We start from the raw sequence: 27,063 nt of genomic DNA, 5'->3' as shown, positions 1-27,063 counted from the left end.
TTTTCTTTCAATGTGTAAATTTCCTCATCTGCATAGTCAAAGCTTCACAGTTGCATTAAACATGGTGAGATCTATTCGTGAAGATCATAATACAAATTACAATCTGCTGATTTTATTGTTAAAAATAAATTTAATGACAAACCAGGATACGACTGAGTGCATGTTTGCTGAGGAGCCCATCCTAAGTTTGTCTCTCTGCAAAAACATAGCTCATTAGCAAGAGTGGCAAAAATCCAAAATCGTAGCAATAAATAGCAAATTTATTGCAATCTGTTTCTGTGTTACTACTATGGCTGCAGCCAAGTGATAGACAAAGGGAGGTAAACATGTTTCTTTCCTTTGGTGGGGGGAGAAAGGCAAAAAAAAGAAGTGGAGCTTCAGGGAATGATTCTTGTCCTATCAGATTACTTGCTCACTTGGCAATTTAGTAAAGAAGAATCACATCCAGTAACTAACTCTGAAAAAACTGCTTGACATAGCCCAGTGTTCATAAAAAGGAGTGACCAATAAGCCTCAGTCAAATTCCACTGCATCTATGAAATTCTGTGCTCTTTTTTCACAACAAAGTAAATCTGGTTTGAGGTCTCATTTATTGTGTTGTAATTCAATAGCTTCCAATTACAGTGGTGTGAGACCAGAACCAGGCTAATTTTATTAAATTATGGATTTGATGGAGAAATCACAGGCTGAAATTCTATGGTCTATGCTCTATGGTCATGACATCGGCTGTATTATGTTAATTATGCCACAAAAACGATTACATACCTGTTTTTCCTCATTCAAAAACCCCAAACTTATTTCACATTTTCCATTTCAGACAAATCTGTAGTACAACACCACATTTCACCTGCAGAAATTAATTGAATGTTGGATCTTAACATTTTCTTACATCTCTGAACTGCAGTCTTGCAAAGCTGTAAAATATTCAGATTGAACCACAAAATCCCGTGCAGACTGGAAATGGAGTGCCTTTAAATGTTACTAGATTCTAACCGATTGGATAAAAGCAGATGACTGAGCAAGTAGAACCCATAGCTGGGCCACAAAGTACTTTTTTGCTGAGATAGAACTGCATTATGCAGCTCCCCTTTTGTGAAAGCCATCAACTAATTTTCAGAAGTGAATTATCATATGGAGATTTTTGCACTCATGCCCATGTATAAAGCTGGAATTGGTCCCATGCATGTGGTCGTCTGCCAACTTCTGTAAGGCATGGGTGCCAGCTAAAGACAGATTTAATGTAGCTTGCACAATGTAGAAAAATTTCAGTTCCATGCCAAAAGGATCATCATAATGTTAATCATTGTCAAATGATAAGAATGTGTTTTAGTGTGAGAAATCACATCTGTTGTCACTTTACATTGTGGGTATGGAGCTTTACACAGTACTTTTCTGAGTCTATTTCAATGCAGTCACCTTATGTAAAGCTCCAATACTGTTTTTCATTACCGGAAATGGAAAAAACACAGTTAATGTCTAAAATTTCTATGAATTCTACCATTTCCTCAAGATTCTTCCTCTTGAAATCTTCTCCTACTGAACGTGTTGTCTCAAAGTATAAAGTTTCATTCTATTCTCTTGGTCATTCAATCTAATGTATTTGAGATTACACATATAAACACTGAAGAGTATTTAAAAATGAAGTTCTGTTAATAATCATGTTTCCTTAAATAGTAACACAATCCAGGACTGCAACTTCTGAGTCCTCCCAAACCATCGAGCTGATTTTAGCACTGAACTGATGATGAAAATGTTCTGAACTTACAAACTAAAAGGTATTAAGCAAAACTCAAAGGAAATTATATACTCTCATTAACTCATTATGCACTGTTTACATTTTACTTTCATCCTGTATGTGAATAAAAAGATATTTTAAACTACACACAACGACATTCTGGATACAACCCTTTATCATAAAGATAAGATGATCCGCACACTATTAGAAGGCTAAATATGACCTCATGCTAAGACAAAACTGAACCTGTCATGTAGCCAGAATGAATCTGGTCAAAGCTGAGTGTAAGTCAAGAAAAATATGGGTGACAGATGTGGTTCCATAAGGCTTATGCCCGCCTTAGCCACTTAATTTTTCCAGAAAGTAATAATAACATCTTATAGCATGTTTGGTAGTGTTAAACTTAATTAGTCTGTAGAAGGTAGCATGTGATGTTAATAGATATGCAAGATTCTAATGAAAATGCAGAAATATCATTACAGGCCCAAATCAAAGCTAGGATTTTCTGTAAGAATTCTAATACTATCTTTGTTCTAAACATCAGCATATGCTCTGTCATAGTTGTATTAAATCTATCACAATTTAGTCTTCTAAAAGGCTCTCTGAATACAAACTTTGGCTTAGGCTGTAAAGTGATAGGAGCAACTCAGAAAGTTTGGATTGAGCTATAAACTATCGTAATCTTCTGGGATGCTCATATCCTGTGTTTACCTCATAGCCAGCTCTAAAACAGACTTGCAGCTGTTGTACATTCACTTTTAAACCTTTTTGTCCCTACCTGCTATGGAGGCAAACCATTCTTCTTTTAGCCAATGTTCAGGTTCATACAACACATGAAGAACATCTCATCTACAACAGGAGTATAGGTGTTTGTTCTTGGAATATCGAAAGCCAAAACAACACACTACTGGCGAGGGAAACCAGAAAGTTTGGTATATTAAATCAAAATTAGGAAACATAAGGCTTGGGCCACATGTGCTTATGAACTGTCTGTTTGGCATCCTTGGAAATCCAATTTCTGTTTCACAGGACAGAAATATGTTACCAATCTTTCATTTCTTAACAAAAAGATCATCCCACATGACCTACTTAACAGTAGAAAGCTACTAAGTATGCATCATACTTTTTTTAATTAGAAAGTATGAAACAGATTAATTATGTACCTTCAGAAGTGGGTTGAACCAAAATGTTTTAACACTTCATGCCTAGTTACTTCTACACATTATGTATTTAAACATTTCTGGAACAGTAGGGATGTTCTAGCAAGCAAGTGGAGAGGGAATCTCTTTTTGACATGGAACTCACAGAAGGTACATAATGGCTAGCTGAACCACTGAAGAGAACAACTGAAAATAGAACTAAATATTTCCTCTTGAAGGCAAAGCTTTGTCACAATTATCACTAAATTATTTACATGTGTATGTTATTAGCATTCTTCATTTTGACATGTCTTTGACAAATATTTTTTAATATTTCTAGAGAAACAAGCAATATTAAATCAGTTACTTAGAAAGGAACTTCGAAGTCAAAAGGCTCAAAGAGCTTAAGTTTTTAACTACAGCATTTTAAGTTAAGAACGTAACATATCTGACAAAATTTACATAAACCAGAAAGTATCTAATAGAGATAATATTATTTGGAAGAGTATACATTTTTTTCACTCCTTCTACATATACTCTTGCCACTCTAAGCAATACTTCCTGTCATCTAATGACTGTGGTTTTCCTTCTAAAAGTAAGCGTACTATTTAACTCTATAAATGAAAACAGTTACACAGTTTTGAAAAGTCTTCATGAAGGGAACAGGAAGGAAGGGCTCAACATTTTCTATCGCAATACAATAATATGCCACTTTTAAATGTATCAGATACATGTGTTGCCTGGAGAGATTGAGACAAATTTCTTCTTATTAACTTCAGTTTGTAACCAAGATAAGCTTTACAGGTAATAGAAAGAAGGGGGAAAAAACCCACAACTGACATTTTTATCTGTAAAACACATACAGATAAATACAAATTTTTAACAAATTAAAGAACTGTGAGTACACACACACACACACACAATATTCACAGGTAAATCAACTGGAACTCTCTTTTTTGTGCCAACTGTTTAGAACTAAGGCCAAGAGTGTCTGTTCAAGAAAGGTGTAACACTAAAATACAGTTTCCTTGTCACAGCAGTATATGCAGGGCTCCATCTTACTCTTACTCTCCATCTTACCGCCACTGACTGTTATAGGATTATCCCATAAACCTGGTTCCTAACTTTAACTGACATTACAGCTGATGAAGGCGTCTTAGTAGCCGTTGAAACATATATTCCATAGTACCAAAATACAAATACATGATCAGAGAAAACCTTCTGTGATACTTTAGTAGTTTTCTGTGAAAGAGAAACATCTAATTTCCAATTACCAATAAAATCCATGGTCTTTCTAGTTAAGTAAAAAACAATTAAATCAGAGTGGGTCAGTAATTTTCTTACTGAACTTTTTCTCTGATGGAAGTCTTCAGATTTTGTGCACAGCTTAATTTGCTCATTAAATTATAACTATCTTGGAGATTTCCAGACTATAGGCAGCTATTCCACTAGCTTGCTCAGATCTGTGCTCCAGGGTCATATTTGGCAGCACAGGGACTAGAATCACTGGTTTTCAAATAACCAGTTTACTGCTGCCTCAGTTTATGATCCGGGAAGTGGAAAAAAAAATCAGAAGGAGATGTTGATTCAATTTCTTCAAAAGACATTTCAGAATACTTGTTCTTCTGAGGATTTAATCTCTGTGGCCTTTTCAAGGGTTTTTTATGTATTTCATTTTCTTCAGAGCAGAAATTCTGCATTCCAGCCCACCCTAATGGAAATCAATGCCAATGATGTAATGCTTTTTGCACTGTAGTTGCCTGTGCATCAGAAAATGACACTGATAATAAAAAGGGACTGTCAAAAGAGACAATCATTTGCAGCTCCAGCTGAGCTTGGCACGTTTGGCATCTCTGCCAAACAGGTATCTTTGTTATCTTAATTGAATGTATTTGGGGTTAGGAAATACAGTGGCATTAATAAAAATCTTCAGAGGAAAAAAATTCAAGACTTCATCAAGTCTTTAACAAAAACGGAAGGGAAATCTACTAAATATGACTAAGTGGTGTAAGAGGTATTAAATATTAAAAAAAACAGTAAATCAAATACAAAACATGTAATTGCAGGTAAGCACGACATAAGTTGTTGATTCTTCAATGCAGAAAACACAGCAGAAAAAAAAAAACAAACAACAATAGTATTTAATTTCAATTTTTCCAGGCAGAAAACCAGTTCTGTATTGCAGATGAGCAAAAGAAAGAAGTAAATACTACCCAGTAGTCTCTTCCTTAGTGTCTTTCTGGCATAAACTGCACTAACAGTGTACCATTCAAATGTAACTGTCTCCAAACACTATTTATCAGAGAACTTCACAACAATTAAATGTCTGTATAATATTTACGGAGGCTACTTGTTTTCCTGGGGGCGCCAAGAGTCTGAAGAAGGGGTGGGTCAAACAAACTGCAGTCAATGTCAAACAATAGATAATGGAGTGTAAGCACTTGCATAGACAAACATCTGCCTTTACATCTCCCTCTGTTAAATAACACTGCATCAAATAATATCTGCATTATACTTGGAAGGTTGCACTGCTGGAATTCAGTCTCTAAAGCTGAAAAACTCATTAAATAAATAGCAGCAAAACCAGGCAAAAGTGCTGAATGACTCTGATTACACAATTTAGTTACGCCATCATGAAGCAGCTATGAGGTCATTGAGGCAAACTTGAGAAAAAGTACATTCCTTTTTGTTTTCTTTTTAATAAATAACTAAAACTTTGAAGGTATATTTGTAGAACTACTGGTTTAAAAATGTAAAGCTTCAGTGTATGTTTTACATTTTGCTGTTCTCCAGATGATACCTCAAGGTATATTGACTTCCCTGGAAGGTCTAAAATCAGAAGTATTTAACTAAATTGCCAAACAGAAAAGCAACTTTGGAATCCCAATTTTATTTCATTACTTTATGACACTGACTCAGATGAGCATCACTTATCATTCTGAAGAACTCATATAAAACTTCATGACTGTCCAGATTCACTGTACAGCCCATAAACAGCACAACGGCACCTAATGAATACTCACTCAGAGGGCATTCAGGTCAAGAAACAAAATTTAAGATAGCAGTTTCCACCTTTTTTTGATTGGCAGGCACATGAAATATTGCCAGTGGTTGTACAGAGCTTTATCCAGCAAAGGCAAACAATAGGCTTACAAAGGTTTAGATTACAGTTCTGCAACTGCTGGTTATAGATTACCTAGAGGCACTTAACTGATTCAGTTGAGGTGCAAATGTGTGATTACGATTGTCTTGAATTAGCCAAAGTACACAACACAGACATTTATACTGGCCTTCTTTCAGGCCAGGCTTCTGTTGGCTACAGGAGCACAGATATTATCTGGTGCATCACAAAGCTGGAGTGATGCGGTACTTGATCTTCATAAAATATGCTAGTTCAAAGTTAACCTTTCAAAAACATTGGGACTAAATTGAACCTTCAGGACAAGTTCATACCAGATCAACAATTTCTGTCATGTTTTGATCATGTATTAGATATTTTACGCTCAGATTTACAGTATCACAGAATAAAGACTTAAAACATGAGCAACTTAAGACTACGATTACATTGTTGGAAAGCTGCTCTAGCAGAACAATCTCCTTTCATTTTAACTTCAGGTATTCCCACCCTCAGACAACTTCCTCCATTGTTAAGGACCCAGCTAGGCATGGAAACACAGAAGGAATCCAACCTAGGAACTGACTGAAATTTAAATTTATCATAGGGTTTAAAAAAAAAAAAAGTAACATTATGGGTTATTTTTAACACAGAAGAAATTCCTGCATGGGATCAAAATCAGTCATACTGGAACAGCTAAGAAAGATGGCATGGAGGCAGCAATGAGAGTCGGAAGGAAAAACGAATCAAGAGAAACAATTTAACCCATGATGGCTGCTGAAAAAGTTCATCTTTTAGGGACCACTTGGCTGACAAACTCCCTCAACTCACAAAAGACGAGTTTGGAAATCACTTTTCCAGCATAATCCACAGGAATAAGCACACGTCACACTAGAAGTATTTGACTTACAAAATTACATATGCTGGCCCACAGTATCACCCAAACTTTTAGGAGTAAATCACATACTCCTTTAAGTTCACTATTCTTTGTATATACGTATTCAGAGAATATATGTCTATGGACTGAGCCACAGACCACTCTGCAACCAATTGCAGCCTTTAACAGATACGGAATGCCTTTAGTAGTTCTTTACAAGTAAATCTAAGCAGTTTTCTAAAAGAAAAGAAAGGCTGGGTAGAAGGCTTGTTTCTTCAAGTTTGCAACACTGCCTAATTGTAAAGCTTTATGGACCATGAAAAGTGAGTCACTTCTATCATCAGCTGTAACTTGATAACTGATGTACTTAATTTCTGTTCAGCTTCCCATAACCACAGCAGAGTACAATTTTCTCAAATATTTTAGTCACAACTGCTCAGTCTTCTCCAGCTCTTTAGTAAAATTGAAGGATTGACTTTGTATTTCTGACCTCCTCTATAGCTGCTCTATACAAGGGCTTGTTTTAAAAGTTCCATAAATTACATTGGTGACCCTCAATTGTATGGGAAGACAGAAAAAGAAAACCAAAAATGCTCCCAAACATCTGCTGTCACTAAGGGAGATTAAGTACTCCACCACTCTGCAGTCTGTGGGTCAAGCTTAGCCCATTTGGTTGGTTTGTTGATTTTGCTTCCTTCTGGGGACTTTGAATGTTTTGCTTGGTTTTCTGATAAAAAGAAAACCTGCATGCTACATACAACACAGCAGCACTGGAAGACTTGCTATCATACAGTAGATCTAAGAGCCTTTTTGCACACTTAAATTTTCTAGTAGTCTCCAGTAAACGGGAGCAGGAATAAATGCAACTGTTTTGTTCTAGACATCCTCCAGAGATGATATCAGGAGTAAACCAGATCAGATGGCAATCACAAACAAGACAGAACAGTACTAAATGCTTAGTTCACTCCTAAATGATTATTTTGACATCTTACAGGAAAACTTATGTCAGACACAATTTTGATAAACCTGAGGTTATGTTTCTCTTTCAGATGTATGAAGTGGAAGCCTATTTTTATTCTAACTTCCACCGGTAACTATGTAATTTCAGTATTTAGGCATTTGCATTTTTCCAATGCTATATAATTAGCAAGACAAAAGACCTTTTTTTTGCCTATCCAGATATTTTGACTTCATTCTCTTGTGGAGGTGGTGCAGAAACTAAGAGTTACATGTGGGAGGGCAGCATGAACTCTGAGTTTTTGACCAATAGCTCTGAGAAACTGCTAACTGTTTTGTGCAGGCTTCAATGTGTACCAATTAAATTGGAGAATTAAGTTTTTGAAAGAAGCATTTCTAATAACTGGTTGGTCTGCCAGGCAAGCAAGGGCCCCTGCACAAGTGGCTGGAAGGAGTTAAAAATAGGAGGAAAGTAATTATTTGTATAGTGGATTATATGCAATCTCTTTCTACACAGAGATCTGAACTGAACATTTATAAGTTAAACAGTGACAGAAAGCATATTTTAGGAAATCTTAGAAGTGTTTGATGTAGCATAAGTATAGTCAAAAGTCTAAACTAACAAAAAAAAAGTGTAGACATTTGAGACTTCATTTAATTGCAGTTTAGCAGTCAGCTTCTCAAAATGTTACCTTTAATCTCCTTTACAGTGTTCCTAGATAAAATACTTAATTTTAATTGCAAGCATAGCTGAACAGTGTATGTTACATTTAAAGGTCTACAAATGAAGAATTTCAGTATCATACTGCATTATTTAGGGATTGTGAGATCTGTAAAGACACACTGCTGCTGTTCTTAGTGATATCATAGACGAATTATGGCTTGTGCACTAGTCCTTCAATTTGCAATCATTTCTAGTAGAGCTTGCTATAAGCACAGCAATTCACCTACCCACAGTAAATTGGAGGATTAGCATTTACTCTAATCCATCAAAAGCACTGATATATGCCAGAAATTTCAGTAAAAATTAGTATGAACGAGAAAATTAATTCTGTGACTCCTGTACATGATGATAATGGAAATACCTCTCTAACAGCAAAATAATATCATTATTCTAATAAAACTGGATAAAAGAGTTCTCTAAATTGGTAATAAGTAGCTAAAATATCTACAGTCATTGAAAATTCTAACATTTATCATATTATAAATTTAATTAGATACATATTTTTAAGGTACAAAGTTATAATTATAAATTATTTACCTTGACTACTCAGGAAAAGAAACAGACTTTAGTTTCAAAAATCAAAAGAAGCCATTCACAATTTATAATGGAACAATTCTTACTGTAATTATAGCTCTAATGGGATACATATCAATCAACAGGTAAATCATTATATAATTTCTTCAATTTTCTGTTCAGAGCATTTCTGAAATCATATTTGACAAATAACAGCTTCAATTTTACATAAATTCCCTTAGAAATAGCTGTCATTTGGATTACTTTTAAGAGCTTAAGATTTTTCTTTAAAGAAAAGTTTTCATATTAGGAGAAAGTAGAAATAGGCAACACCGTAAGTAAAAACTACTTGAGTCATATATCCATTTGTTCCTAATGTAGTTAGCGGTGACTGACAATTTCTGTCTCGCCATTTTTTATGACAGTTATTCACCTGTAATTCTAGCTCTTCTCTCTTTGACTGTTCAGTTCTTGAATATATATACCTTTGTAAGACAAATGTTCAGTTTTGATAATTCTAATCTCTTTGGTTAACCTTTACTGAACTTTCATCGTTTAGGCAAATTGAGCATACGTAAAAGGACAACAAGCAAACACAAATACCAAAACCAGTATAAAATAAAATGTGAACAAGAAACTTAGAAGAACGAAAGAAAGACATCTTTGTCATATACATTTCTGGTAACTGTTCTAATAGCTCTTCTATCTGCATCCATGGATCTGGTGAAGGAATGACTGTGAGCTTTCCTAATTGAAGTTACTGATTCTGGTTCCTTTTAGACGTAACATGTTGCTAAACTGGATTCTTTTTGATGCCTTTAAAAGCATTCTCTCTTCTGCTAATTCAGCAGGTGTGGAGGAAGCCATTCCTCTACTTTCCTTGACATCAAGCCAAGTTTCCTACAAAATACGTATGTATGCAATGCTAGGCTTTTGTCACTGCAGCATTGCAGGATCAAAAAATTGGGACTGCAAGTGTCTCTTTTAGTGTCTAAAACAGTTTAGACTCTCTTTTCTGCAGAAATCAGGGTCTATTATGTTGGATGTGGAGGGAAAGGGAGGTAAGAAGGCAAAGAAAGAAGCTCACGCTTTTTCTCAAATCCCTTCTGTGATTGAAGTTAGCAGAAATTAGGCTTAGGACAGTGATGGCAGTAACACATATTCTCTTTTAAAATCAGTAACAATTTAATAAAGTAGCCTATTCTAACCACATGTGAACGTCAATCCTCCAAATGCTTGGGAACTTGGATTTTAACTTTTTCCATTCAGAGACTTTCTAGCCTCTTAGAGACAATTCTAGCAATTATGCAGCTCTATGAAAATCAAGTTGTTTTCTCATTAGTGTATTCAAAGCTCAGAAATGGAACTTTGCTACTTGCAAAGAATATGCCTACCTGCAAAATAAGATTAGGAGGGGGGAGGGTCTGACTGTTCTGTTGGTGACATTGAGTGAAGCTGCAGACAGCCAATGTACAAAATAAACAGAGAGCACACCATTTCACACAATATTGAAGAACACAGAGTTAAGACAAGTCTACCTGCTGATTACGAATACCACTGTAACGCCAGAAAGCATACAGAGCTCTGCTTTAAATCTGGTTCTCTTGAGCTCCGAATCGAAACACTTTCAAGAAGCTGCTTCTCTTTCAGGTATCACTACCATTGCTCTATCAGCATCTGAAGCAAAACTCTCCTAAGCAGCAAATCTTCTGGTCCTGTTGACACCAGAATACATATAAACTGAAGACTTAGTTACTGTTTAAAGATTCCATCTGACAGAGAATGAAAGGCTAAGGAGAAAAAGTGCAATCAGTGGCATTTCATGGTCTGAGGAGGGGCCCCTCGGCCAGACTTTGGCAAGATGTCTTCTGAAGTGGAAGGTGTACAACACTCCTTTTCAGTCTGGCAGCTGGAATTCCAGAAGTGGCTTGAATAGCTTTTGTTTTTATTTTTCCACATAACAAAGAATTATAAAAGCCACACTATTATATGAGTTATTTAGCTGTCACTTGCTGTTTTTGTTTTCTGCATGAAGTTCAAAACGTTTGAAGCTTACAGCCTGCAGAGTGAAAATGTCTTAATTCAAAGACCAGAGGCTCCAGTCAAGACAGAAAAGTACATGACTCGTTTTCACAAGTAAGTCCTGTTTCAGCGAGCTTGTGTTTTATAGACTCAGGCATCAACAAACTAGCACCAATACTAAGGATCGAGTTATTAATTTCAAATTAATCTCTTCTCTGCCATATAATCCCCTTGTTTTCAGCACTGCTGCAACTGCAATGGAAAAAAAAAATAGATTTGGATTTTTACTGGCCATGCAGAAGGCAGAGTTTGGCTGTAGGGCCACATGGACCTGATGAAAGCTAGGTATGGCTTTAATTTTATTCAAAACATTCAAGACTTTATTGCAGCACTTAGGGAGAGCATTAGGTTAGCAAGGTCTATGCATAAGAGTAGAAAGTCCATAGAAGGGCCCTTTCATTCAAGCTTCCACAATACCCAGGTTTTCTTACTGGGCATTCAAATAAGGATTTTCATTCATTCTTAAGCATATTCACTCAACAGTCTTACAGAACAGTCTGCATTTACAAAAATAAAAAAAAAAAAAAAAACAATAAACCAACAAAACCACCCCAAGACAAATGAGGTTAAATGTATATGGAATTCTGAGCCAAATCCCTAATTTAATGTCTATTATGCAAAAAGTAGAAATGCTAACATTTTAGGTAAGGACATACTGTGCAGTTTTTTAAACACTATCCAGATAGTTGCCCACATGAAGAGAAGAGATTCAGAGCAGCCCTGCGGAGAAGGACTTGGGGGTGCTGGTCGATGAGAAAATGAACATGAGCCAGCAGTGTGCGCTTGCAGCCCAGAAAGCCAACCATATCCTGGGCTGCATCAAAAGGAGTGTGACCAGCAGGTCAAAGGAGGTGATCCTGCTCCTTTATTCTGTTCTCCTGAGACCTCACTTGGAATATTGTGTGCAGTTCTGGTGACCTCAACATAAAAAGGACATGGAAATGTTGGAACAAGTCCAGAGGAGGGCCATGAGAATGATCAGGGGACTGGAGCACCTCCCATATGAAGAGAGGCTGAGAAAGTTGGGGCTGTTCAGCCTGGAGAAGAGAAGGCTGCATGGAGACCTCAGAGCAGCCTTCCAGTATCTGAACGGGGGCCTATAGGGATGCTGGGGATGGACTCTTCATTAGGGACTGTAGTGATAGGACAAGGGGTAATGGGTTAAAACTTAAACAGGGGAAGTTTAGATTGGATATAAGGAGGAAATTCTTTCCTGTTAGGGTGGTGAGGCACTGGAATAGGTTGTCCAGGGAGGTTGTGAATGCTCCATCCCTGCCAGTGTTCAAGGCCAGGTTAGACGAGGCCTTGGGTGATATGGTTTACAGCCAGGTGTCCCTGCCCATGGCAGGGGGGTTGGAACTTGATGATCTTAAGGTCCTTTCCAACCCTAACTATTCTATGATTCTATGATTCTATGAAATCCAATATGCTTTCAGAAATAATTACCTGCTTGCAGGGAGATAGCACTTTTGATGCAAAATACTCTGTAAAACTGTCTTGAAATCACACGTATACACTGGTAAAAACTCTGTAGGCTTGTGAAGTCTCAGCAAGAACAGATTTAACTTCAGAATTCATACCATGTCTTTACTTCAGTGTAGATATACTACCATATACTACTTTTAAAAGTCATAAATTTGGCTTGCAACATATTCAGTTTCATTAACAGTTCCCCTCCCTAAGATGAAACAATTCTCCTGGCAATTTATAAAATAATTCTTCCCAAGTCAGATTATCTGTGCAGTAAAACTTCTCTGTTCCTCTTCCCTACCGCATACAAACATCCTTCTACTTTGATATCCCTGCATCAGCCAAATTAATGCTTTTCCTTAATGACTGATGCTTATACTACAAACTGCGCACAGGCATCTGCTCTGAAAAATTAAACTCTTTGAAATTTCCCCATGCAATAATTATTATATTGACTAGTCAGCAATTTCCAATAGAGTAGTGAATAATTAAAATTAAATCATTGGGAAGTCTGAAAAACAGCCAGCTGAGCACATACCTAATAATGTAACCTGTTTCTTTTACATAGAAGTATTTTAGCACTACCTGTCCTGCAGTCACACTAGCCATGAGGTTAGCACCAACCTGTAAAAGATGCATGGTTTTCAAACACTTAACCTCCACTTGATTTTGATACACCACAAACTCCGACTATTGTTTTAACTACTCCTAAAGAAGCACGAACTTTATTTCCTGGAGCTGATGCACTGACTGTCACTAATGTTTAGTTATTTACATTCGTTTGTTTAATGAAACTGTTCCAGAGGCAGCTGAAAGGAAATGTTTCAACCCAAGAGCCTAGTGATAAAAGAACTTACACAACAAACAAAAGGAGCAGCTTAGACCCTACACAAACGGAAGTCTGCACAAACTGATGGAGATCTCTAGCAGCGAAAACTCAGGGCAAGATGTGTGGCATCAGAGAATGATCAAAATACTTACTGCACTATGTACACTTTGGGGGTTCTAGGGGCAAAATCATTCCCAAAGTGCATATTTTAGAGTGATGAAAGGATTCAGAGCAAATATTCAAATGCATATCAGAGAAGTTCTGATATACCCCTGGCAACAACTGAAGTTCCGATATACCCCCCCATCGATATACCCCTGGCCACAACTGAAAAATGACTTTCCAATGAAGCAAACCAACTTTCCCTTGAAAGAAAGCAGATGATGGAAACTCCTCCTCCCATAGCCAGCTTGAACCTCTACCCAGTACATAGAGGAACTAGGCAGTGCCAATGCATCTAATCCTCTTGGCACTGTAAGTAACCCGTTTTCTTTCAACAGCTGAGGCACTGTATTTCACATCTTTCCAGCAAAAACAATACTGCAATTTCCTTGCTTGCAAACCAACAAATGTAACATGTATTTATTTGTAACATCCTAACACCAGCCTTCAGGACAAACACCAGACAAATACTTTAAAAGAAGCGCTGAAGTTTAAAGGGTTTAGAACACACTAGTTTAATGGAGTTTCTCTCTGACAGGTTGTAGATGTTTATTTTCTGATGATTTGCACCAAAAGTCTACAGTGAAAATTGCATTTGAAAGGAGTGACTTAGTCGCAGCAGGTGCATAGTAGCCCCTTCAAATAGTCCTTCAATCAGCTTTTAGCATTACTGAGCACAAAAATAACTGACAAAAAACAGAGACATAGCATCCTCCTAAGAGCTAAGCACCTTTTAATATAGACTTCTTTATCAGCAATCTCAAAAGGCAAAGTATGGATATCTCCTGTGGAACTGCAATAATACACTTACCTATATATACTGACAGAAATGATGAAACAGCTTCAGCAATGCTGATTCTGAAGATAACATTTGCAAAATCATATCCGAACTATGGAAGTGTTAATCTGAAAAGACTTACCTGCATTTCAGTTTGGATAACAACTCTCATTAAATATATATCTTTCAAATGAGGTGACTGAACCTTATACAGAACCTGACATTAATCTAAGTAGCATCACATATGAGAGTGCTGTACTGTGTTATGAGAGCAAATACTATTCACAGCTTAGCGGTAACTCTCCCGTTTGCTAATTAGTCATTTTAACAAACAGATGAAAAGGATCTTTCCCAGGGAACAGAACAAAAGCCAAGGAGAGAAGCTACTCACATTCCTTTGAGCCGTTGCCACATTTTCTCTGCATGTCCTCCTATTTGATACTTTATAGAGGTGCTTTCCAGTTCCCGAGTTGTTTCCGTTGCTCGAGCCCCCATCGTTATTGTCCTATAGTGATACAGTTACAGTCAGGCTCAGCAGCAAGTAAAAGCATTCTTTAGTCCACTACAAATGTCAGAAGATCCACGCATGTTAGACAGGAGCTGCTGTCATATCAAAGCACATCAGAATTGCAACAGCTGAGGGGCGATCCTGCCTGAATCGCTATTCACTTTGATAGACGATTCCACTCTCTCCCCCCACCTCCCAAGCACAGAGCAAGTACACACAGCTCTGACCTCACAAGTCTAATCCATACGGGTGAGCCAGCTACTGTACTACTGACTGCTCAAGCTCCTTTCTTATGCACTTTTTCGGCTGTAGGAATATGCACAGAAGCACAAAAGATTCCTTAAAATGGACTAGAATTCACTGCCATGCAGGATAAATGTGAATGGCTTTAACAGATCCAGAAGAAAGGCTGGTTTCTGCTCTGCAGGTTGAAGAAACAAGCTGCAATAGAAAAGCAGATGGTAGAAGCCAGTATCAGCCACATCAGCCTACAAAAACAGTGAATGCTCAAATGCCAGAGCTTTCCTCTCTTTCGTTGATCCTGAATTGTTTCTTTATGAATAAATATCTACCAGCCTCTCAATTAAAATATGACTGTACAAATGCTAAGTTGGTAGCAAAGACATGTATAAATCCCTGCAGAAGAGAAATCATAGCTCTACAGGTTGTTATTGAAGGAATACGCTGTAATGATGACTATACACCTTCTCCTAGCAACTCCACACAGTAGGTAACTGTCAATTTAACTGGTGGAAAATGCAGCAGCTGCAAGACAGCCCGCTCAGCGAATCCTTCGGGACAGCAGCATGCGTGTGTCAAAATCTGATGCTGAATTGTGCATGTCTGCCAGCGAAAAACAATTCAGTGCATGCAAGCAACAAAAGGGTTGAGGAATAAACAGTATGCCAGCCATGCAGCAGATTGGCAGCTCTGCCTTTCAAGTGAAAACCTAAGCAGCTAGTTGCACAGCCAAAGCTGGGTTTTGGAGAGAGCAAAGGAGAGGATTTCCTTACTGCTTGCACAGACGGGTTTGCAGAGCAGCTCCTGTACTCTGTAAATAGCACCTGTCTTGTTTGGTGAGTCAGTAACAATCTTCATCTCTGAAGCAGCAGCCAAATAATCAAATATACCACAGACTTATCTTAGAGATCATGCTTGTTTCAATCAGAGCAAGAGCTGTGCAAGAAGCCAGGCAAGAGGGGTGTGCCAAGTAGGAGCAAATACGTCTGAGCTTTGCCAGCTACTCGTGTCACTGCCAGGTGGGAAAAGGTGCTTTGGGTCCACAATGGGGCAGGGAGGATGAGTGTCCTTGGATGCTAACTAGAAGGAGCCTAGGGCTGGGAGATGCTTATCTCAGTATGGATTTAATTAGACAGTTTTACCTGTGTTAAATTTTACAAAGATGTGAGATGATGAGGGGTCCCTGTCTAATGCAATTGGCAGACATGGATAATACCTTGAAATATGCAGGATCTTACAGAAAAATAGAATCTCACTACCTTGAAATAATCCTAACACTTCAGGATTTTATGATCGATTTTCTTTCTCTAGGATACCTTTTATGCTCATTATAGATTTAAAATACACCCTATGAGAGTTATAAATCAGTTTGAGATGTGTTTACACACTGATTTCAAGTAGGTAATTAAATAATACATTTTCTTTACTTCTATGGCTTTAATGCACACAATTTTAAAATGGTATTAATTCATGGACTTTCACAGAACTATTCCTGGCTCAGACAGGTAAGAGTCAGTCCCATAAAATGCATTAGTAATATCTGAAAAGCACTCACTGGATGAGCAACAACTCTCACAAATTTCAAACAGCTTCGTAAGACAACAGTGAAGAAATACAAACAGCTGTTTTCCAAGAACTGCAAAGCATTTATCTGGTTAAAGCCAGCAGAAGTATCTTTAAAACTCCACCAAGGAACCTCTTAAAAACTTCCAAACTTTCCACTCCCGTTATGCATGGAGTACAACTAAAGTTTGTAAAAAAGAATATAAATATCCTCCCATGGAATAACTAATGAGAACATCTCACACTAATCTGGGTTCTTCCCTGCCTTTTAACTGCCAGATATCTGAAGCAATGCAAAGAAATTAAGTATTTATAGAATCCACATAAACCTCCAGGGACAGAGGGGAATTTTAAGGGCCTATTTTTATTCATAAACTTTTCTAGGCTCTTTTTGTCCAGTTATACAATGAAAAACAGTGGTGTTTGTAAGCTGTTCACTCTCCCTCACAAGGAAGTAAGTCGTTTAAAATGTATCATCTTGATTTACTGGAAAAAAGTATTATGAGCAGGTAATATCCTTCAGGAAGGGAGGAAGGAACAAATTGCTCAAACAATATCACTGCAAATGGAGATACATTTGCTAACTTCAGCAGAACTCCATGAAGGGAAATTGAAAAAAACTTTGCTCCCTGGAGGACCACACCACTGCAACAGAAATTTCTACAACAAAAACACCTGGCATAGCTTAAGCAAAGCACAAACAAAGGAGCCTCCTCCCCAAAGACTTATCCTGAGGATCAATATAGCTAATCACCAGAGATGACACCAAAGGATGAAATTGTGCCTCTGAAAATGAAAGAAGCAGCAGGAAACACATAAAATTGGATAGATAAGGCATTCAAAAATCAAGGAAATTGCCAGAGCAAGTATCCTGTTTGTCCCTAAGGAGAGAGAAACAAACCATTTCAAACAAACAACCTTTAGGTATGCTGTTATCTTGGAACATGAGCAAAGAACTCCTCATGGAGACATTGGGAAAGACCCTTCCTCCCTTTAGCTTCTGTAAATAGGGCTCAATCGAATGAAACAGCCAAGCCTGCATCCTTCCTCCCACTCAGAGGAAGGCAGGCACAGAGGCTGTGAAGGATAGACAAAGCAGTGCCCACACCCTTCTGGTTGCAAGAGGTGATGTGGGGCAGCAAGAACAGGAGTGTGCTGCTGCAGTATAGAACAACCATACATTACAGGCCATATGTAATAATGAGGTGATTACGGAGAGAATCATGGGCAATATGACTTCCTCAGAAATACATTTCTGTGCCCCTGGAGCACAAATGGTCTAAAGAAGATGCAGAATACTAAACAATAAGCAGCTACTTTAGGAAGCCAAACCAACTAGAGAAATAGTACGTTAAATATATGTTAAATAGTTATGTAACTATTCATGTTAAATATGTTAGCTAGTTTTTCTTTCCACTTGCTGTTTTTTTGTGCTACCTAACAATGTTTGTACTACACTCCCAACAAGCTGTTACAGTCCATCTTCCTCCTACAAAATTATAATTTTCTTTGCTCTTTGCCCACAGAAAATTTCTATACTAAAGCAAACCGTAAAGGATAGCCTCTGCCAGTCAATATGAAGGTATATTTAAAATAGGAATAATTCGCTTTTTTACTCTTAATTATGGCAAAACAAAACTGTCCCTGTGCCACTTAATCCTCAGACAGGAAGCTACGTTTAACGCTCAGGTATCCTAAACTCCTTTTATGTAAAAACACTTCAACATCAATGCAAACAAACCTTTTAAAATACACTCAACAGTAAAGAAATCAGGTTGGCTTTTCAATATTGAGTACTGAGAGTCCTTTAGAGTTACGTCAAAATCACACATTTACAATGAAAAAATCGGGAAAATCCTGCAGCTAGACCAGTTAGAGATTAGATACAGAAACAGGAAAGGGATCATGAAGGTTTGATGAGGAGGATACTTATTTTAAATAAATCCTCACTCCTGAAGGGAAATTAAATATGCTGCTTTGTTTGACATTATCTTCAAACCATTGAACTCATGACAAATGCAGAATAAGGAAGTATCAAGAGGCCTGCAGGGTGACTTGTCAAGCTAATATTCATCCCTCCAAACCTGACGACATGAACCTCCCAGTGGTGGAACTGCAGGAAAGCCATGAACCAACTGAGAAATTCGAAACCATAAGGGAAAGAAAAAAAAAAAAGCCAAAACAAAACTGTAAGTAGAGACAGCAGGTAGAAGATCACAGTGCTGAGTGTCCTGGCCCTCATCTAGCAAGCACTAATACAAGTTTAATTTTAAGCAGGTAAAGCATTACATTTATTTGCTGGGTAAGACAGAGTTCAACACCATAGTAAACAACACAGTTAAATCACTAAAGAATTCCCTGCCAGTGCACTCAAGCTTTGTCAACAGAACCTTAAGTAGGACAAAGATCCCACCACTCAAATTCTGCTCTTGCATAAAAGGAATGGTCTGCTAGATGGTGTTCTCTATGTCTCCTTCTGCAGCAGAGGAAAAAGGGATAGTTGGTCTCATATTTGGCCTTAACAAAATTCATTTAAATTACTTTATTTAAATACATGACTTTCTTTAAATACCTAGGACTCCAGCAATCTGGCAATGGCAAAATACCGATGTTACAGCAATCCTGGATTTTCATATTCTCCATAGAATATATTAACAAATTCAGCAACATTAACTTTAAAGGTCGACACATATGGTCTATACAGTGCATTGGCATTGACTAAATTAAGTGGGCAAGAGTTGGCATTGACATATTAGCAGAGATTAGATGACCTAAATAATGAGATCCAACAAGGAACATTTTCTCTTTAAGTGTTAATGCTTATTTTAGTATTTTCTGCTTGTCACGGTTTTACCCCAGCTGGCAACTAAGTACCACACTCACTCTATGCCAGTGAGATTGGGAGGAAAATCAGAAAACAATAAAATCCAATAATTGAAATAATAAAGTAAAATATAATAACACTACCACTAACAATAATACTATGGAAAAAAAAAAAAAAAGAGGAATAAAACTCAAGAAACACAACTTACACAAAAAAGCAATTGCTCACCGTCCACTGACCCCACTGATCGGTGGCTCTTGGTAAACTCCCCCCAGTTCATATACTGAGCATGATGTTCTATGGTATGGAATATTCCTTTAACTAGTTCAGGTTAGGTGTTCTGGCTGTGCTCCCTCCTGGCTTCTTGTGCATCTCCTTAATGGCAGAGCATGGGAAACCGAAAGTCCTTGATTTAGGGTAAGCACTACTTAGCAACTACTAAAACATCAGTGTGTTATCAGCATTATTCTCACACCAAATGCAAAACACAGCACTACACCACATACTAGGAAGAGAATTAACTCTATCCCAGCCAAAAGGAGGACACTATTATATCTGATTTCCTGTATTTGAGGCTTCCTCATATAAACATTAAAGAATGTATATTCATTCACATGTCCTGCAAGTACCAAGCTTCAAGTATAGCAGGGGAAAAAAGTATCTTGCATTTGTTTGCTGTGTGCATGGCATATCATATTGGTAATGAATTTGAAGTTAGATTTTAGGCAACTACGGACAAAAACAAGCACCTATGAAAGCTTGTAAGCAAATTAGCTGGTAAACCTGAAGGCACAAATACACATAAATTTGCAAACCTACTTGTGACATATTAAGACCTTATCACATTCGATTGTTCAATACTGCCCTTACTGGAGGTCACCAGCTCCAAAATCTATCTCAGTGAGCATTCACAGGCCAGTTCAGTGCCAAGTAAAGTTGGGCTGATAATGCATATGTCTTAAATCTGCACTAGTGCTGTCTTGGACCTCACTGCAGTCAACAGAATTTAGATGTCTAGGTGCCTTAGGTAGGCACATCTATTTTAAAATTTACTTTGAATATGATCTTTCACTCAACTTACTTTGAGGACTCATTCATTTAATTCAGCTAACCAAACAATCTGAAAAATTCTGGGATATGGAGAGATGGAAAAAAAAATAATAATTGCAGAGATGTGGAATTCGTAAGAGCCGTGCTATGGATAATCCAAACAAAAAGAACTGCAGAGGAAAACTTACTACTGCATCATAAGAAGCAAGGCAGAAAAAGATGAAAAGATTACTATTTTTGAGCAGCTGGACTTGGAAAGAAGCCTTTGAAGCAGAGTTTGAAAAGTGTTGAAAACAAAGACAGACAGCTGTCAACCAAGAACAAATCAAATATTCAGCAGAAAGTGTGTTGTATCTCAGTGAATGAAATGAAGCAAGAGAGTTGTTCAAGGCAGGATGATAAAAGGATCATTCTGACCTGCTTTGTAAGGTAGCTGCTTAGTTGGCAGCTGCATGCTATGTCTCTCTCCAGGTATGTGGAAACTGGTCAGCAGAATTTCACTGGCAATTTAAGGTGAAAGACAACAGTTTCATACACAGGAAACAAAGCGGATGTTGAGTGAAGAAAAAATATAAAGTACCAAATAGTTCAGAGATTTTGTTTAGTCTTACTTCCCACTAAAAGTGATTGTTATAATTTTTTTGTACTTTATTGTAGTACTTTAGAAAGAAAGAGGAAGGCCGTGATAACCCTATTCAAAATATATCTGAAAACAGTATTAAAGTTTCTGAAAACAGAAGCTTTAGCAACTGCATGTAGCTCCTACAGTGTCACAGGGCAATCAGCACAACCTAAGAAAGTAGAGGTTACAGGTTTTTAAGGTTTGGTGGATTTTAACTTCTTTATTTCGGATGAATTGGCAAATGGTTTTGAAAAGCATTGGCTGAAGTTGAGGAGGAATACTGAGGAAATAAACTTTAATTTTTAGGAACTCCTTAGGAAGCAGTTTGTCTACAAAACTAATACGATGATTTCTGCAGAAAGGAAACCATTCTAGGACTGACAGCAGTGTTGAAACAAGAGGGATTGATATCGCCACAGAGAATCACAAGGATAAGAATGTACTTCATAATAACATGAGGTTGCTACCTTTCAGTGTCAAAAAGGGCATAATGCATAACCAAGAGTTGTAAAATCATAGAATCGTAGAATGGTTTGGATTGGAAGGAACCCTAAAGATCATCTAGTTCCAGCCCCCTGCCATGGGTAGAAACACTCTCCACTAGACCAGGTTATTCAAAGCCCAGTCCAACCTGGCCTTGAAATGTTTCATGTTAGTTGTACTCATTTTATCAGAGGCCACTGCCTGTTTTATCACATTTCACGTTTTCAATCTCTTCTTTAGGAGATTTTCTGAAGCTATTATAATTTTGATAATCACACACAAAGGAAGCAATGATAAGAGAAAAGTCATTTGAACAGAAAAGTTGCGGTTGACTGAAAATTTTGTCTGGCCACACTACTGGTATAAGAGAAAAAGAGGGAATACAGAATACAAGACAAAAGCAATTAGGAAATCTGGATTTGTCAAAGCATTAGCCAGTTTATCCCACTGAAATACATTAGACAAAGAAAAAAAACTAGTCCACGGTGGCAAGATGTGTGCAGACAAAGGCAACGTGGAGTAAAGTTATTTCAGATAATTGTTGTCTAAAAGAGGTTCTTTCAAGCATTCATTTTGAGCTATTCAACAAAGAAAACAAGAAAATCATTCCATTTTGCTATATGTTACTTACACAAAGACCATAGCAACAAGAAAGCATTTCTTGATATTTATAAAAGACTATAACAGAACAGATGACAGCAGAGAACAAAAAAAGAGAAAAAAAAGTCACTTAATCTCAAACTAAAAATGTAGGGAATCTACCCTTACCATGGCTGTTTCTACTGCAAACCTGTTTTCCACTAGTAACTGACTCCAAACAGGTGGAATCAACTCATTACACCCCACACTGACAACCCTTCCAAACCTGAACAGAGTTTTCACAACAGAAGGGCAAAGGCACCCCCTTTCTACATCATAATTCCAAGCACCTCCTGTAAGTTTGGTGCAGTTCTGGATGATATACAGCATTGCATGTTGTTGTAGTTTAAGTCCAGTCAGCAACTCAGACATGCAGCCTTCTCACTCACTCCCCCCCTTTTCTCCCCCAGCTCCTGGAGGGATGGGGAGGAGAATCAAAAGAATGTAACTCCCACGGGTTGAGATAAGAACAGTTTAGTAACTAAGGTATAACACAAACCACTGCTGCTACCACCACCAATAATAATGATAAAAGAAAATAACAAGGGAAGAGAATATGATACCACCCACCAAAACAAGTCAGACCCAAAAGAGAGGCTGTGCCCTTCCGGGTAGCTCCCAGTTACCTCCCCAGGCATGACATGCTGTGGTATGGAATACCTCTTTGGCTAGCTTGGGTCAGGTGTCCTGTCTCTGCTTCCTCCCAGCCTTCCCTCCTCCCTGGCAGAGCATGAGACTCAGAAAGTCCTTGGTCAGTGTAAGCATGACTTAGCAACAACTGAAAACATCAGTGTTATCAGCTCTATTCCCAGGCTGAAAGTCAAAACACAACGCTGCACCAGCTACCAAAAACGAGAAAAAATTGACTGCTACTGCTAAACCCAGGACAACATGACTTACCAACTAAAAACATCAGTGTTATCATTGCTGTTCCCAGGCCAAAAGTAAAAACCACAGCACTGCACCAGCTACTAAGAAGGAGAAAAATGACTGCTACTGCTGAACCCAGGACACATGTGATACCTTGAAAGCAGATTACATCAGAGTGCTTTCAAAAGTATCAAAATCGTAACTCATGTATGCTTTTGCTTCAAAGAAAAATAAGATGATCATGATCTCCTCAATCCATGTTATAAAAATACTGAAGGAAGTACTTACTTGGTAATGGCAGTATATTGGATCTATGAAATAGCTACTTGATCACGACAGGAAAGCAATGAAAATAATTAAACACATAACCTGATTATTTCAGTTGTAAACACTCCATGTGCAGATATTACCTGGACCCACGTTAGCTCCTACTCAAGGGGAAGAGGAAGGGGATGGGAGAAAGAAAGTAAAAGAAACCTGATTTTCTATGTTGTTGAACATGGAGACAGTTACAGCTCTTGTGTTTCTGTTTAAATTAATAGATTGTGCTCTGACAATAAGAAAGTGCAAAACCAAAATGAAGGGGTTTTCAAACCTAACTACTCACACTCTGGGTGGCTGTGACAATTCCACAGTGTCATCTAAAATCTGCCTTGAAATATCAGAAAAAATCAGAAAAAAGGTGTGTACAGAAAACTAAACCATGATCATCTAAACTGTAGCTAGAGGATCTGAAGTTTTGATTAGCAGAAAATGGCTTTCCCCTCAAAGTAGTTAATACTGAATGTTATACTACCTTTCTTCGTACTGTGCATTCTGGGGAAAGACAAGCATCTGCAAGTAAAAGCATTCTGAATTGGGTTGTTAGGTTTCATCTGGGACCTTTCCTACAAGTTACAGAAGATATCCCCAATCCCACACCAATATCTTTCATTCTTAGAGAAAACATGAGAAAAAAAGAGCATTCAGCAGGTAAAACAACAGAAAAAGCAGAAGACAAGAATCAACAAAACAGATAAATAGTTAACAGGAAAATTTGTATTTTCATTTCACAACATCCCTGATAACTACTTTAATTTATGTGTTATGAGTAACAGAACAGAACTAAAATTCTCCTGGAAAGAAATTATGCACCTATTGTATTACTAAACATGGAACTCAACATCATGGAGTAATAGTGAAGACTAACATCAATTACTTCCAAGTGACTAGATATTAACCACAAGTCCAATAATGGCTGTTAAACAAAATGGTTCACATGAAACCACCAGCTCATGAACAAACTGCGATGTTACAAGGTGAAAAAGCATATTAGAGAAGGCTCACTAAGCACCTATTCCTTGTTATATTCATTTCATAAGTATTTTCTCCAGTCCATCACTGGGAATAGAATACTAAGTGATATAAATATGATAGTTCTTACATCTTTGTTCAACATAAAAGTGCTTCTCATGACATAGAAAAATATTATTTATTCATTTTAAAATTAAAACAAAAATAATAATTGTAGAGGTAGTTGCTTTCCTCCTTAATTTATAAAGCAGTAGTCTCCCATAAAACCTTTGCAAAATTCCTTCTGCTTCAGTAAATATACTGAATATGCATGGTAGAAAAGCAAGTATATGAAGAGCCCCTAACAAAAAGCCAAGAATATGTTCCACAAATCCTTGAACTTGGACTGGATAATTTGCTATATAGTACAAAACCTACATAAGAGACTTAAGGAACCTGGGAAAAATCAGCAAATTCAAGCTTAATTTTCACAGCTTTTAATTTCAAAAAATTCTGTATGTACAAAATTAATGTTCTCCAAAAATGAGTATGAAAGAGAATTGTATTGAATATTATTAAGTTGTGTTGGAGTATGCACAATGTTATCTGAATCAGAATTAGTCTACTCAGAACCTCTGCACTTCAGGGAATTGCTACATAACTTGAATCTAAGTGCAGTTGAAATCAGAAGGGCCTTTTCTTAACATATTCTGCATTTTAACCTTAACTCCAGCAAGATGGATTCCAGCTTTTGGCTTTTAAACATCTTCAAAGATGAGTATTAAACTGATGGCAAAAACTGGCAGTTTAACATTTAAAAATCCGTTCAACAGTCTAGCATTAAAAAAGATTAATGATGAGAACAAAACTCGGCTGACAGTCAGATGTTTAGTATCACTTAAATGTGTTTAATATCATTGGAATGCAAGTTCAACCAAAGTGTAAAGGTAAAGTTTAGGTAAGTTTTAAAGCTGTGCTGGCAAACTAACTCTCTGTCAAGTTTTTCGTATCAACCCATGATTTGGCAGAAATACATGTATTTTCCAAACAACAATTAGAACTGAGACAAATATGTGAATTCAAATCAATGAGCTACTAAAATTATGATTTTTCAAAGAAAACATTTGTTTCCTCTTTAAATGTTACTGCTTAGAATTACAGGTTCCAAAAGTATGATTTAATTATCTACCTTTTTAATTTGTACTTTATCAACCCTTGTGCAAATGAATGTTAAGCATATGTTTGAAGACTGATTGTTAGTGGAGGTAGCAAAACTACTCACATTTACAGGTTGAAACCTGAGGCAAGAGGAGCAACTGAAGTGTTCTTAATGCCAAATGCATTACTGATTGAGCCGTACATTAGCAATAAGTTTACATATTTTGTCAGATATGCAACCAAAAGAGCTTTCCCTACCTTAAGAAAAGCTATAACTCCTCCAACACAGACTGTTTTCGTTAAAATGCCTTTTTGCCCCTGACGTTACTCCAACAACAGGACTGAAAAATACCATTACTCTATCTCTTATTCACACTGTACAGGTACTAACACTGATGACTAAGCTGATATGGCTGATGAAGTTGCATTAGCAATAAATACCTACAAAACAAAGAGTGCAAAGGAAAAGTAAGCCCTATACAGACCTACGCAAAGAAAGAATCAGAATCCTTTCTGGGGCTTCTTCTGCTTGCTTGTCTATTATCATAATGCTTCCTGCCTGTATTCATCTCCATCAGCGTAATTTCTGACCATTTTTAGTATCTGTAAATGTTTGTAAACCTCCTATCAATAACAAAAAAAAAATAAAAAATGCCTAGAGATAAAATCAGACAGAACCTATGTCAAGTTCATGGAGACGGAGGAGTGAACTCACTCTACTGTGTTACAAATGTAAAAATATATCATAAAACAGAGAGGTGGCTTCCACTGAAATAGAAGACAGACTGGGCGTAAGCAACAAAGGGATTTATCAGTTTTACAGAAGTGAAAAGAAACAAAGAATTTCTGCATGATCTGACACAGCTACCAAACCAGATCAGGGCTCTCCCTGCTCATTCAACAAGGTAACCATGCAGCAAACAAAAAGGAAGATTTCAGAATATAAATAAGTAAACACAAAATACATGAAGTGTTTAGGAGATCTCAGGTAAACTCTTTTATCCAGTTTTAGGAACCAAGCTTTCATAGTTTGGGCAAGTAAGAGTGATTCCAGAGGTGAACAACTAGAAAATACAGCATAAGTATAGGAAAAAAAAAAAAAGTTATCATAAGAATGGATACAATAACTGTATTTGGTAGTTTATAAAATAAAAGCATTTGGTTAGATATGATACAGTTTTAACACGTATGTCAGACACCAGTACTAGAAAAAAATCAGTGGCTGTCATATATAGTTAGGGTAGCAGAAGCAGTAATCAGTTTAATTTCTAACATACAAAGTTTAGCTAGAAATTAAGAAACATTCTCTAATTACAACATTTAAACACCAGAGCTGGACACACAGGGTGATAATGGAATCTTTTTCACTGAAGCTTAAGAACAGGACAGACAAAAATCTATCAGAAATATAGACAGTCCCTTGTATCTTTCCTATTTCCATTCTTTTAATCTC

At 37.1% G+C, this 27,063-nt stretch overlaps 1 protein-coding gene across 5 annotated transcripts in view; it reads right to left on the bottom strand.

Moving 5' to 3' along the window:
- PDE1A (phosphodiesterase 1A) overlaps positions 1-27,063 on the bottom strand; it is a 223,382-nt gene that overhangs the window by 141,753 nt on the left and 54,566 nt on the right. The window contains exons 1-2 of one of the 5 annotated variants that reach the window (XM_061379079.1): positions 15,594-15,612; positions 14,773-14,886 (exon numbers count right to left, since the gene is read on the bottom strand). In XM_061379079.1, the coding sequence (XP_061235063.1) occupies positions 14,773-14,876 (104 nt within the window). In that variant the 5' untranslated portion in view covers positions 14,877-14,886; positions 15,594-15,612. Of the gene's footprint in view, positions 1-14,772; positions 15,092-15,116; positions 15,562-15,593; positions 15,613-27,063 lie in introns of those variants that run through there. The other 4 variants (XM_061379057.1, XM_061379068.1, XM_061379106.1 and 1 more) reach the window with 4 other exon arrangements.

This window comes from Neopsephotus bourkii, unplaced genomic scaffold (assembly GCF_033783945.1).
Source record: "Neopsephotus bourkii isolate Nb327-2 ecotype Australia unplaced genomic scaffold, CSIRO-AGI_Nbou_v1 NB_196, whole genome shotgun sequence".
Classification (NCBI taxonomy): domain Eukaryota; kingdom Metazoa; phylum Chordata; class Aves; order Psittaciformes; family Psittacidae; genus Neopsephotus; species Neopsephotus bourkii.
The sequence above is the reverse complement of the archived record's forward strand: the minus strand, read 5'-3'. Positions and strand labels throughout refer to the sequence as shown.